General features: G+C 40.6%; 1 protein-coding gene and 1 long non-coding RNA gene across 7 annotated transcripts in view; one reads left to right on the forward strand and one right to left on the reverse strand.

Moving 5' to 3' along the window:
* The window catches only part of DAAM1 (dishevelled associated activator of morphogenesis 1), a 175,713-nt gene extending 162,293 nt beyond the window's left edge, over nt 1-13,420 (forward strand). For all 5 annotated transcript variants that reach the window (XM_021102688.2, XM_084982491.1, XM_084982494.1 and 2 more), the window contains 5 exons: nt 674-781; nt 2,657-2,717; nt 5,504-5,635; nt 9,195-9,365; nt 10,665-13,420. In XM_021102688.2, the coding sequence (XP_020958347.1) occupies nt 674-781; nt 2,657-2,717; nt 5,504-5,635; nt 9,195-9,365; nt 10,665-10,874 (682 nt within the window). In that variant the 3' untranslated portion in view covers nt 10,875-13,420. The remainder of the gene's footprint in view (nt 1-673; nt 782-2,656; nt 2,718-5,503; nt 5,636-9,194; nt 9,366-10,664) is intronic.
* The window catches only part of LOC102167425 (uncharacterized), an 85,308-nt gene that overhangs the window by 8,406 nt on the left and 62,424 nt on the right, over nt 1-14,478 (reverse strand). Inside the window, exons 3-4 of one of the 2 annotated variants that reach the window (XR_014820277.1) lie at nt 2,980-3,269; nt 1,180-1,268 (exon numbers count right to left, since the gene is read on the reverse strand). This is a non-coding gene — a long non-coding RNA (uncharacterized LOC102167425). The remainder of the gene's footprint in view (nt 1-1,179; nt 1,269-2,979; nt 3,270-14,478) is intronic. The other variant, XR_014820279.1, reaches the window with a different exon arrangement.

A 14,478-nucleotide genomic window follows, 5' to 3' on the forward strand; every position in this document is an offset into this window, starting at 1 on the left:
CTGTCACCAAGGAAGAGGGAGCAGGTTATGCAGTTAGGAGCTGAAGTGTTGCCAAAATTAGGAAGCAGATTCTTGGCCGCAAGGGAATCACGTCCATGATGGCACCGGCCTGGCCCTGAAATAGGGAGCTTTCTAACTTTCTGTCTACCCCTTTGCTGCAGTGGCAAAACAGATGAGTCAGAGGGGGGAAACGTTATCACTGAATCGAAAGAAACCTTAACTGAGAGGTGTCAGTAATTCTCATCAGTGAATTTCAGCCCTGTACTTTCCTCTTTTGTGGATTAAATATCCCTCACTCCCCACCCCGCCCACCCGGCTTGTTATGAGCTCGAAGGGTGGACCTGGTATCTGGGTGGATGTGCTGGCAGTGGTTCAGGTTCATTTCCATCACCCATCGCATTACTCACATTTTGAAAGATCCCCATTACAGGCCAAAAATGTAATCCTTAGCCCCTGCCCTTCCCTTTTCAAGGCTGTGTGCTTCCTTTTGACATCAATTTATGTAAATCCTGTGTAGGCTCTCCTCCTTTTCCCTCGAGAATCTCTACCTTAGAGGAACCTCCACATTCTGAAAGTAATGCAGGACTACAGCATTCTTGTGGGATCAGTCACTTGAATACACCAGTCATATGCAGGTATTAACGATGCTTAATACTCTCTCCTTTAATTGTAGGAACATTACACTTTTGCACTATCTCATAACTATTGTGGAAAGTAAATACCCCAAGGTTCTCAATCTAAATGAGGAACTGCGGGACATTCCTCAAGCAGCAAAAGTAAAGTAAGTACTTACAGCCAATTGTTTCAGTTTATTAAATCGCCTGGATTCTACCTTAGCTGCTGAGACAGTACTGCAAGAAGAGGGTCCTTCTGTTTGCTTTCTCCTAAACGTACATGAAATGAAGCTTGAATCATATGCAAATAACTCAGATGCGTTACACGGTTTGGAATATATGGTCGACTCTTGAACGAGAGGGTCAAGGGTGCCAATTCACACCCCCGACCCCTACTGTACAGTTGACAATCCAGCATCCAACTTCATTGTGGACTCTTGCTGTACAGAGTTCACCAGATTCAGGGTTCCACATCTGAGGAGTCAGTCAACCACAGATCATGTAACACTGTAGTACATCATTATTGAAAACAATCTGTGTGTAAGTGGACCTGCCCCGTTCTCACCTGTGTTGGTCCAGGGTCAGTGTGTGTTTGGTCTGACTGCTTTGGAATTCTCCTGGATGCAGCCTTTAACTTCCACAGCACCTAATTTTCTGCATTATGAAGAGTATAGGAAAGGAATGTGGTAATTCCACTTGTAATTAGAAAGGGCGGTTCTATTGAAATACCAGAGGGAGCACCCTTGGTTAAATGAGGATGGGTGGGTAAGCACATAGAAAGCCCACAGGTCAGGGCATTGCTAGTAATTCTCCCATGTGCACACACTCCCAGAAACCAAGCAACCTCTTAATGGAGAGCAGTCTTTATGCAAACGAAGGAACTAAAAATAACATGGTAAGGTGCTCAACTTTCCCCACAAACTTCATACCACTTTTCAGAGACTGAGGGGCAGGCACCTTCCTTGCTGCTCTTTCTTCTGTACCCCCCCACCCCTTAAACATATTCCATCTTTTTGTAGTGATTTTGAAAAGTAGGAGGAGCAGACCAATTTTTTTCCCCTCTGTAGAGTTTGTTAGAAATGTCAGGTAAGACATGAAATTATAATGTTAAAGTAAATGAAGTATCAGTGAATTTCTTTACAACTTAATTCTCAGGTAATTCACACGTAATCTCTAATGTGTAAAAGCTGTCAAATAGAAAGAATTATGGGAGAAGCCAAGGAAATGTTATCAGTTAAAAAAAGAAGTCAGACTTCCGTCGTGGCTCAGCATAAACGAATCTGACTAGTATCCATGAGGATGCAGTTTGATCCCTGGCCTCGCTCAGTGGGTTAAGGATCCATTGTTGCCATGAGTTGTAGTGTAGGTCACAGACATGGCTTGGATCCTGTGTTCCTATTGCTGTGGCTGTGGTGTAGGCTGGAGGCTAGAGCTCTGATTCAACCCCTAGCCTGGGAACCTCCACATGCTGTGGGTGCGGCCCTAAAAACAAACAAACAAACAAAAAACAATGAAATGGAAACTGGTTAGTACAACTTTAAGAAAAATTATTGTTGATTGAAATGTGGGCCATCACCTTGTAATATTCACTGTACAGAGCTTTTGTGAAAGCTCATTACAGTAATGAAGAAAGAGTACAATACAAACATGATTGTGGATCAGTTGTTTCCTTGTCGAAAGGGAGCCAGACATGGCAGGGAATTTATTTCCACATATAGTAGTTTGCTTAAGTGAGATTTTTATGAGATTGAAACATGAGCTATTTCTGTGCAGTTGGAAGATATTTCTATTCTGCTCTTTTTAGCCTATAAAATATACCTACTGACTGGGAAAAGCAATAATAATAATAATAATAATAATAACTCCATACCTAAATTCCCTAAGTTTAAAATGTTGCTGCCTCTGAGATCTCAATACTGAAGGGAATTTTAAACATTTAAAAATAAACTCATATGGACTTCCAGCATGAAACATTTAAACTCATATTTAAAACAACATATGAAGTCCCATGTTGGTTCCTAAACTGCTGCCGTTTCCCACAGCATGACTGAGCTGGACAAAGAAATAAGCACCTTGAGAAATGGCCTGAAAGCAGTAGAGATGGTGAGTATCTGTTTCTTGTTAGAATCCCCCTCACTAGCTCTCTGCCGGCGATGATGTGCAGCAGAGGACGTGCTGGCTGCCTTGCCATGTGCTGTACTGGTATGCTCGGGATAGAGGTTAAAACACACACACACACACACAACAGAGAAGCAAAGGCAGCTGTGTTCAGCCTGGTGACACAGGGGCAGCCACCAGGACATCACAGGGGTGTCATGGGAGCAGCAGCTGGGGAACTGGGCTCAGAGTTCCACCCCTTTCCTACCTGTGAGGCAGGACTCGTGATGTGGATTGGGCTAGAGGGACCTTCAGGGTCCTTTCTGGGTTCCTGTTCTCTTGACAGATGATGCTCACTCTCAGTAGAGCAGCAGGACTTCGCTATTGTCTTTGACTTGGTCCTTTGGGGAGTATTAGTTGAGCAGACATTTTGGGGAAACCGTCCATTCGCGTGGTGAGGGAGTCACAGCAACTCAGAATCTTGCCCTCTAGCTGTTGCTGTGACCGAGAGCAGTTAGGCCAAGACCTTCACCTCCAGTTAAGTGATGACAGAAGTGCCTTGAGGAGAAGGGAGGGATTTCGGTTAGCCTGAGGCTTGGGGAATGGTGAGAATGGTGGGCTGTGTGTGAGGAAGCTTCTCTTCTGGATAAGATGAACTTTGAGCTGTGACTTAGGAGGAGGGTGGATGTCCCAGGTATACTGGGGGACCTGGACCCAGGCTCCGTGGAAGGAAAGCAGGTCAGACTGCTGGAGGCTGAGGAGCCAGTGGACTTAACCATGACTGTGAGAGCGCAGTGCCCATGAGTCCTGCATGGGGGCTGCTGCCAGGGTGGAGGCAGGTCGGGGTGAGAAGCCTGGCTCGGGAGAGCAGACAAGCTCTGGCGTGGCACTGGGTGAAGGAGGTCCCTCGCAAATCATTTATCAGTAATGCCGGGAGGACCTCCTCCTTGCTTGTCATAGTAAAACTGCCATAGAAAGTAAGGTGACTTCATTAAAGACATAGCTCTAATAAAAATTAAAATCACAATGCCTAAGCTTTTCTGGGTTTAATAAGCTTAAGGGCATGTAAGGTTTTCTTTCTTTTTCTTTGAGGAAGAAAGTGACTAGATGGGTCGCTGTTTAAAAAGAACAGGAGAGGAGCTGAGTGAACTCTTTCAATCCTAGCCCCAGGGTGCTGAGAGACTGTGAGTGAGCAAGGAGGATGGTCCTTGGCTTTCAGAGGCCAAACTGGATGAGGGCAGTTTTGGGACAAGGCTTGTTTTATTGTCTGCACTCTGATGCTATTTCCTCCTGGTGGAGAGCTTCCTTGAGACTAGCATGGCAGTTTGGACAATCCTAAAGCCTGATTATGGATGCTCTGACCCCTGCATCCAGCTAGTTCAGAGCAAGGCATGAGAGAGGGGTCACAAGAAGTTATATGTCTAGGGGCTTCATTAAAGGTCATTTTGCTGAAATCTCTCCAGATCTGGTCCTGTACACTGTGACACATTCTTCATAGGAAAAGGGGCTACAGAGCCTCCCCCTCCACCTGGCAGCTTAAATGTTCAGAGGAAAGAAATACTGGGGGAGGCAAACTTGAACCTGTCCAAATAGTCACATGTCCCAATGGTGCTTTGCACAAATTGATCAAATTTATTTGGGGGTATGAAGGACAGAATTCTTATGAAATTATACATTCATGAAACATTTTAAAATTATTTTCACATCTCTGTACCACACATACTTACTCTCTTTCCAAAAAATACTAGAACCATGGCAATTTCTTCAGTCTAAGCAAGTAGCATGATTTATAAGTGTTTCCACTTCCTTTATGTCATTTGATTCCCATGGTGATGTATATATTGCCTTCCTTTTATGAGTGAAGAAACTAAGACCCAGGTTACTTGCCATGGCTAAAAACTATATCAGTGATAGAGATGAATCAGATCATTTTCCTTGACCTCCACCATCCTGCCAAAGCAGGTATAGAAGAAAATAGAGATTACGTCAATAGGTACACAGAAGAGTTGCTACTGAGACCCTGGAGTCAGGCAGACCTGAGTCCAAATTCTGGCTCTATCACTTATCAACTACTTGATTTTGAGCAAAGAATTTAAGTCCTCTGAACCTTACTTGATGTGTCTGTACAATTGGGGTACAAAGAGGTTTTGTAGGATTCAATAAGAAGATGCATCTGGCAATGGTAGAAATTATTATTGAAATCAGACTTGAATAGTCTGTGTTCATCACCATGGTGATGGAGAATGTGGATAGTCAACAAGACACTAATACTCCTACCTGGCTGTTCACAAAATCCAAATGGTATGGATGAGAAGAATGGTGCCAAACACCACAGCTGAGATTCTGCTGACCTAGATATTACAGTTTAGGAAGTAAGCAGACTTGGCAGAGATGGAAAAAAATCAAGGCGCCAGATTTCTGAGCACAGAGGATCAACAGTCAAATGCCCCTGCTTTCAGTAACATACCCTGTGAATCCAATTTGCTCTCTATTATTTAACGTCTATTAATTTCATCTAGATGCTCATCTGCTGACATTCTAAAGCCAGTTTACCAATAATCACGCCAATGAAATACTCAGATGATTGGTTAAATTGCATTTTGCAGCTGTGTGTGCACACATGGGCCTGGCCCTGGCCGGATGGGCGCAAGGGCAGCTGCTCTGTCATAAGATGTTTTACAGCAGTTTTGACATGTTTGCCATTCTGACTTAATCTGAAGTATAAAGAAAACAAGACAAGGTGTGTGTGCACTTGAAGTCTACGTTAACATTGTCCATTTCCTGTGTTTAAGGAGCTGGAATATCAGAAGTCACAGCCCCCTCAGCCTGGAGATAAATTTGTGTCCGTTGTCAGCCAGTTCATCACAGTCGCCAGCTTCAGCTTCTCTGATGTTGAAGATCTTCTAGCAGAAGCTAAAGAGCTGGTAAGTTTCCCCTTGAGCACTGACAGAGCTGGTACTTTCAGATAGTAGACTTTCCTTTCTAGGACCATGATCAATTGAAACACACCCTGTTTGTCTCACTGGCCTATGTTGCCTTAGGTTAGTAAGACCTTGAAATATCTGAATGGTGTAAAACCAGGAAATACTTTGATAGTTTCCTCTGGGTGGTTATTGGATCAAAGTAGTTATCTCTGGGAAAGTGAAAAAGTAGGTGATGAAAACTAAGGGCAAAATGAAATGTGAGATCAGGTGTGCCCGAGGCCACGTGCTACAGGGACTTATAAGGAAGATGCTCGCCTGGCATAGAGACTTAGGATGTTCCCTCTTTAAATCTCTAGAACCTATTAAATGGGAGGCACTTTAACTCATAACCTCATTTGCAACGGGCATTATTTTTCATGACACTTTTTAAAAAATGAATTTTGTTGTTGCAAAACTTTGCTTTTCCCATAAGGGAAAAAAAAAAGTTTTCATTGGCAAATAGCCAACACCTGGAACATCCCCCTCACCCTATCTCTGTCTCTCCCTGGTTATTTCCTCTTCCAAAATACATACACATTCATATACCCATGCACATGCTCTCATCTCCTTCTCATTGTTAATAAATGACATTAAGCTGCTACACAGCCTATTACTGAATTTCTCCACACCACCTGTCTCTCAGTCGCAACAATTCTTTGGTTTGTTGTTGTTGTTGTTTTGTTTTCCTTTTTTCTCTTCTCCCACACCTATGGCATATGGAAGTTCCCAGGCTAAGGGACTAATCAGAGCTGCAGATACCGCAACCTACACACCACAGTTCGCAGCAACTCTGGATCCTTAACACACTGAGTGAGGCCGGGGATCATGGATACTAGTCAAGTTCTTAACCCACTGAACCACAATGGCAACTCCTGCAACAACACTCTTTTGCTTTAACTTGAATCTTTCCCTGGAAACCTGAGGAATGGATCCCATTTTTCTGTGGTCCCATATTCAGTTGTAGATATGGATAACACACATACTGGCTTAAAGTTCATAAGGAGACCGTGTTAAGGTATGCTAGCTAGTCTCAACATGAAACCCCACCTGCAGTATTATTAAAGTAAATGGAAGACAAGATATGCTTGCATAACTGCTGTTAGAGGTCAAACCTCGGATTGAAATCAGTAAACTGATGTCAGCACCCACTGCTATGATACCCACCCCCACAAACCAGGCAAAATGGTACCTACTCCATCAAGGGCTCAAACATTTTCGTAAGAATCAGTTGAAGAGTTAATTTTTTATTTACACGCACACCTACTTTTTTATTATTTTCGTGTGGGAACTTTAGTAGGGAACTAGTTTTCTTCAGATTTCTAAGACTAAAATATACATGCCTTCATCATCACTAGAATTCCTATATAAAAAGATCATTCAGGATGGCTTGAAGTACATGAACTTGAGTGTTTCAGAAACTCAAGTTGTAAGCCATCTATTGCTGTTTTGTTCATACCAAAATTTTTCGAAAAAATCATGAAGCAAGCTGGAGCACTGTGTGGTCTGTGAAGAATGTTGTATTTTTCCCTAAAGAGCTCTAGTTTCTAATAAATATTTCCAAATAAGTAAAAGATTGAGACTGTCTCAGTGAAGAGAAAAATGGTAAGAGAACATTATAAATTTAAATACATGAAATAATTATATAAAACAATTGAAAATTGCGTTATTTAAGAATATTGACAATATATCCTTTACATAGATCCTATTGCTGAAATGTCAGAAAAACTTTACTATAATAAAGTAAGACAAGAAAAATAAAAGCAATTAGAAACTCATGAGTTGGAGAGCACTGTATAAATACTTCATGGTCTAATTGTGAGGAAAATGAAAAGAGTCGAAAATTTTTAAGTAGTTGATTAGGCCTAAGGAATGAAAATTTGACCTTGAAGCTAGAAATACCATCTATTGTACCTTAGGAGTAATAGCATTAGATCCTTCAGAAGGAGATATAGTTCTAAAAAGCAATTTGACTGGCACTGAACATTGTTAATAACGCTAAGACACTTGTAAGCGCACTACCTTGAGTTACGAAGATAACTACCAAAAGAACTAAAAATGATGAGATCCTGCTGTATAGCACTGGGAACTACATCTAGTCACTTATGATGGAGCATGATAATGTGAACAAGGAATGTATATGTATATGTGTGACTGGGTCACCTTGCTGTGCAGAATATTGACAGAACACTGTAAATCAGCTCTAATGGAAAAAGAAAAGAAAAAAAGAAAAATGGAAATGGTAAAGCTAAAAAGACAGGCTATGCTATTTGGCATTTGCAGCAACATGGTTGGACCTAGAAATTATCATACTAAGGATTAGTCAGACAGTGAGAGACAAACATCCTATGATATCGCTTATATGTAGAATCTTTAAAAAGGATACAAATGAACAGAAACAGACTCTGAAAAACTTATGGTTACCAAAGGGGACAGGTGGCGTAAGGGAGAAGGGTGACTGGAGGTTTGCTATGGAAATGTTCTAAAATTAGTTTGTGATGATGGTTTTACAACTCTATAAATAAAATTCACTGAATTATTAAAAAAACTAAAAAGACAGGCTATTTCATTACCAAATGCATTTTTAAATTTAATCTTTAAAAATTCTCCCTTAAGGAGTTCCCGTCATGGCTCAGTGGTTAACGAATCCGACTAGGAACCATGAGGTTGCGGGTTCAATTCCTGGCCTTGCTCAGTGGGTTAAGGATCTGGCGTTGCTGTGAGCTGTGGTGTAAGTTGCAGAAGCAGCTCGAATCCCGTGTTGCTGTGGCTCTGGCGTAGGCCGGTGGCTACAGCTCCAATTAGACCCCTAGCCTGGGAACCTCCACATGCCACAGAAGCAGCCATAGAAAAGGCAAAAAGACAAAAAAAAAAAAAAAAAAATTCTCCCTTAATATTTTGCATTTTAGCTGTTTTTTAAAAAGACTTGCCTTGAAAGGGGTTTTAAAACAAAGGATTTGGAATAAAACTCTATTCTCAGTCATGGATTTGGGGTTGTATTAATGATTCCATAATTGGCTATTTTCTAATCGAGACCCAGGAAATATAGTAATACCAGCATTATTTACGATTAGGAAAAACAACTAAGAAACAATGTATCCCATTTGCTTTTGATATTAACCACATGGCACCGATGAGTGATATTAAAGTACTTCAAAGAAAAGCTAAAAGTACAAAGTTCCCTTACCCCTGCTGCGTTTGCCATTAGTTTTACGTCCTTAGTGCTCTGCCCTACCATATTCTGCTTTCTTGTTTTTACTACTGTTTTAGTCAATAAAAAGTCATAGGATGTAATCATAGGTGTTAAGCTGAAATGAGGTGGAGAAGAATCAATGGTCTCCAAAGTCAAGGAGTATTAAATTTCCTCCTTTAGAAATGAGAGTCATGTTCTACAACCAGAGATAAATCCCGTGCCCTATATTTGACTCAATTTGAGCTTTAGCCCCTCTAGAGAGATTTATATTTATTTGATCATGGCATTCCCATGGAACACTGAACTTCGTAAAACCTTCTTTTTTTCCAGTTTACTAAAGCAGTGAAACACTTTGGAGAAGAGGCTGGCAAAATACAGCCAGATGAGTTCTTTGGCATTTTTGATCAGTTTCTTCAAGCTGTGTCAGAAGCCAAACAAGAGAATGAAAACATGAGAAAGAAGAAGGAGGAGGAAGAGCGCCGAGCGCGCTTAGAGGCTCAGGTAGGAGGGTGATTAACTTGCCAGTTCCACCTCCTGGACGTTCTGTCACCTCATCTCCTTGGTTTTCAGAAAGCATTCTGATGTGCTGACAAGGCGGGCATCAGAGATGCTCTTGGGAGCTTCCATCAGTGGAAAGTCGGCAATGTGACAGTATATATCTAAAGCCTGAAAAATTACATCCACATCCTGTGACGTGCAGTTCCACTTTTTAGAAATCATTCTAAAGAACTCAATCATCATAAATGTGCATGAAGAGACCAATAACCTTTATAATAAGCCCTAACCTGGAGACAACCTGGGTATTTACCAACTGGGCATTAGTTAAATGTTGTAATAGCTACATAATGGAATATTTGGCAGTCCTTAAACTTCATGTCTTTAAAGAATAGTTAATGATGTGAGAAAGCTTATTTCTACATGAAATATCTGTGTGTGTATAAAGTTGTGTTAATGCTGGTGGGATATATCCCCAAAAGGTTCATAATGGTTATCTCTTGATAGAATTAAGGATGATTTTTCTCCCCTGTGTTTATCTGAAGATCTAAATGTTCTATAATGTATGCGTATTATTTTGCTTTTCATAAACATACTCTTTAGTGGGTTCCAGGCATCCACAGTCAGAAGAGCCTAGGCCTTTGATGTCAGCAGCATGGCCTAATGAGCTTTGGCTTTAGTCTCTATACCATCAAAGCAGCCGATATTTGGGGTCAGTTTAACTGAGATAACTTTCTCATTCCATCATAGAAGAGTGACTAGCCTCAATTCCTTTTTTTTAAAAAACTAGACTATCATGAGTTTTACATAGATTCTAAACAGTGAGAGTGTAATCACAAAGGAGATGGTCAATTTTTTCATTGTTCCTTGTTTTTTTGGTTTTTTAGGGCCATACCCACTGCATATGGAGGTTCCCAGGCTAGGGATCAAATCCGAACTGTAGCCACCAGCCTATGCCACAACCACAGCAACGCAGGATCTGAGCCGCATCAGTGACCTACACCACTGCTCATGGCAATGCCCGATCTTCAACCCACTGAGCAAGGCCAGGGATCGAACCTCTTGGATGCTAGTCAGATTTGTTTCCCCTGAGCCACAATGGGAACTCCTCATTGTTCCTTGCTTCAATGATGAGATCTCACATCCCAATCACCCTCTCTTGTGACATACAAAAGGGACGGCAGTTGTCAGTGAACATGACTCATTGTGACCGAGCCTCGGCCATGTTCCACAGAATTCGTCTCCACTGAACGCAAAATACAGTGTTTTGACACTTCTCTAAGAGGTTGCTTTCCATTTTCGCAGCTCAAAGAACAACGTGAAAGGGAACGGAAAATGAGGAAGGCGAAAGAGAACAGTGAGGAGGGTGGAGAGTTTGATGACCTGGTTTCAGCTCTGCGCTCAGGAGAAGTGTTTGACAAAGACCTTTCTAAACTCAAACGGAATCGCAAGCGTATTACCAACCAGATGACAGACAGCAGCCGTGAGAGACCAGTCACAAAACTCAATTTCTAATTTTCCTGGAAAACATTTTTAGAAAGCTCATTAGCAGCCCTTTGAAGTGACTAGAACTTTTCATTACACTGCCTTGCAATCCAAACAGTGGCAATTTCTCCTTTCATCTGTGAGTGAGTGGATGTGTGAATGTGTATGTAAATGTATGTGTGTGTATATATTAAGAAATGTATATAGAAGTCTGAGTGTTGTCTGGAGACCTATATGTTTGGTTAAAAAGAAAAAGAAATCTATGTTTATGTATGTGCTCAGAACCCCTTTGTATATGCATTCATATTGAGTGTGGCTCATCTTCCCCTGAACGACGACTGTTCAGAAGCACAAAACTCTCTCCTGAAAGAGAGAAACAGAGACATTCCCTAGACTAAAAAGAAAAACAAAAGAAAAAACAAACAAACAAAAAAGCTTGAGAAATATTTTATGGTTTCCAAGCTTGGTTATTTGGTATACTTGGAGATTATTTTCATTGGTGAAACTAGTGTGGGAAAAATATAGATTTAAAATGGTTTTTGATAGTTGACGGTGTGATGCTGGTGCACTGCATCAGTAATTGATCGGACCAGCTTAGAGTGTCTGATGTTCTAATGTGGGGATGCAGTCTGTAAATGTTTGTTGAGAACATCTTGCACACAATCTGCGTTACGGAGTATGTCAATCAGGATGTTTTTTTTAAAATGTGTTTAAAACATGGACATCATTTTTTGTTTCCCCCTAATTTCATCAAGTTCTCTGCCAAGCACTCTTGATGATTTCTCTACATTGCTTTTGGAAAGAACACTATTTATCTAAATGCAATCCATGCTCTGGTTAAAGAACAAAATTACCAGAATGTGCTTACTGTCCTAACAATACAGATAGATACACTTTAAAAATAAAATTTCCCACCCAAGACCTAAAAGAAGGAGTTTTCTGAAAAGATAAAAATTTCTTTAATATAGGGTGCCTTTTTTTGTGTGTGTGACATTTTCTGTTTTGTAGGACAAGCTGCATCTTCTGTAAATATAGGTCTGGACTAAAGAATACTTAGTAAATGCACAAAATGTCAACACCACCAACAGCGATGCCAAGATCTATTTATCTCTAAGTATGTTTGAAGTGGTTTGCTGTTTATATGTTGTCATTTTAAATTGTGTGTCAGTAACGCTACCTGTAAAATTTCAGTCCAAAAGATAAAGCTCTCAGGGAGAAATGAATGAAAACAATGAACATTAGAAAATAAAATATAGATGCTTACCATTAACCTACCAATTCTTAATATCCTTAAGTTATATGATATATAAAGAGGACTGTTACTTTTTTTTTTTTTTTTTTTTTTGCTTTGCTTTATTTATTTGTAGTGGGGGGTGGGGTGGGGCTAAGAGTCTCTCTTTTCTTTCCATTGATCCTGTTGTGGTTGGGTTTCCTGTGGAGAGAGTAGTTTGTCCTATTGCACTAGAACATTATTTACTCACTAAATTGAGTTTTTCAGTCAATTAACGAATATTTATTAAAACATCTACTATGTGCCAGGCATGGTAGGGCTACAGTGGTAAGCAAGACAGAGCCCCTGCCCCCGAGGAGCTTCCATCCTATTGGGGATGTTAAGGGGTGAACAGAATACCAATGTGTGTGCTGTACAGGAATTGTGCTATTTAAAAATAATTTGTATAAACTATAATGCTTAGCGCAGATGGCAACGTCTCTGCGCTATGTGAAAGCTGTGAAATAGTGCTCTAAGAGTTGGCAAGAGCCCCAGTTTTATGTTTTTTCCCCCTCATTACAAACTTAGCAACTTTCTACACATTAGATGGAAGTGAATGACTCTAGCAAATAAAACAGCCACAAATACACCACAGACATCGCACTCCCCCAACTCCTAGGTACCAAGGGCTGCAAGTACACCCCGTTAAAAGTGCAGACAGAGACTTTCCTCAATAAAAGCTTGGAAGTGAGGAGGAGTGGGACATGCTGGTGGGTTTGTCTATTCCTTAACTAAAGTGCCTCTATATATATTCTTTTCTATTTATAGCAGGAGAACTTGATCGGGCTCAAGTTTGGAACTGTACTTTGAAAATGGCTTTGTTTTACAGTTTAAGGAATGGACAAGTGAAGGGAGAGTTGCATAAAAGAGCAAGTTTGTGTCACATGTTCCTCTCGCCCTTCTGCATCACCCTCATTTTGATACGGCCTTCCTGGTGGGCCTCCTTTACCATTTCCATTTTGGGTTTCTTTCCCCGAAAGCTGTGTGCAGGTAATTCCACGTGCCATTGTTGAAAACAACCTACTTTTTAGATTGGTGCTGGTGTAAGTAGCCACTTTTCTCTCTTGGGTGTGTATTTTTAAAGTTTTGTTTGTTTGTTTGTTTTTTTTAAATTAATGCCAAAAAGAAAAAGCATTATAATTTGTAAACTTAATTATATGTCTTGTATCTTATTAGCTTAGTAGTTGGAACCACTTAGTCTTTAGGTGCAAGACTGTTGTTATAGTACCAAGAAAAAAATGTTGTATGTGTTATGAGACTGTACATTTTTTTAATAGCAAAATGCAATAAAGAGATGAATTCATTAGGTGTATGTGTATGCTTCCTATGAATTATTAAAACAGAACCATAACAAACTTCTTGGCACTTCCCACTATTAAATTTAAATACTGAAAGTTGTTTACTAAATCAGAAATGATACTTTTTTAACTTGTACAGACTGGACCTAGAAGGGTGTAATTTTCTGCTATGGCAGCTTTCAGTATGTCCACAGACTACCATATGTTACCTCCTCCTGTTAACTAACTTTTTTCTGTAACTCTGTATACAGTTACACAGTTTCATGGTGGAGCTACTGTTGAAACTTCAACTAGAGATACAGAAAAGAATCTCTTGTCTCTAGAATGGATTTATGGTATCTAAGTCAACATGGGGAACCTCACCTGTTCAGAAGAAGGAATGTGTCTTATGTCCTCTGAAAATTGGGGCCTTCTCTTGGCCCCACATCCCTTTGGCTTCTGGGCCATCCTCAACCCAATCTGAAGTCACGTTGATGACAAATTCTCCCAGCGTTGCTCAAGGACCCAAGCACTTTTGCTCTTTGGGATGATGGACTCATGATGTCCTTATAATTTGTGCACCAGCTAGTCTAGCCAGTCACTAGACATGGCACAGTATCCAAGAGCTACTTTGTTCTCCTACACTGGCCTTTGGGGGGGAAAGACCCTTCTACCAGGTAGGCACATTTTATATCCCTCCATTGCGTGTTTATATACTGGAGGATAGGGCTACAAGAGAATCCCCTCAACCCTCAGCTACCCTTGGTGTACTGATAGAAACAAGGAAAAACACGAAACTTTTGGATCATTATGTTTACTTGAATGTCTTCAGTTTTCCCTAGAAAATCATCACCAAGGGAAATGTGCTTCTCTCAGGGGGTGAAGCTGTTCAAACTCTTCAGGATTTTGTTCCTTTTCTGTAACTTCACATGGGTTTTGTCAGGCCAAAGAATCATCTTTAATAAACCAGTTTGGACAGAATTATTTAAAAGATCACCTGTTAAAAGGGGGAATTTGCTGTTTGTTTACTTTTGATAAGAAACACCACCTGTTACCTATGATACGGAAAACCTAAATGTAGTGCTCC

Source organism: Sus scrofa, chromosome 1 (genome assembly GCF_054392235.1).
Source record: "Sus scrofa isolate SSC_HxYL_T2T_F1_AM1 chromosome 1, Sscrofa_HxYL_maternal_Yorkshire_Landrace_v2.0, whole genome shotgun sequence".
In the NCBI taxonomy this organism is placed as follows: Eukaryota; Metazoa; Chordata; class Mammalia; order Artiodactyla; family Suidae; genus Sus; species Sus scrofa.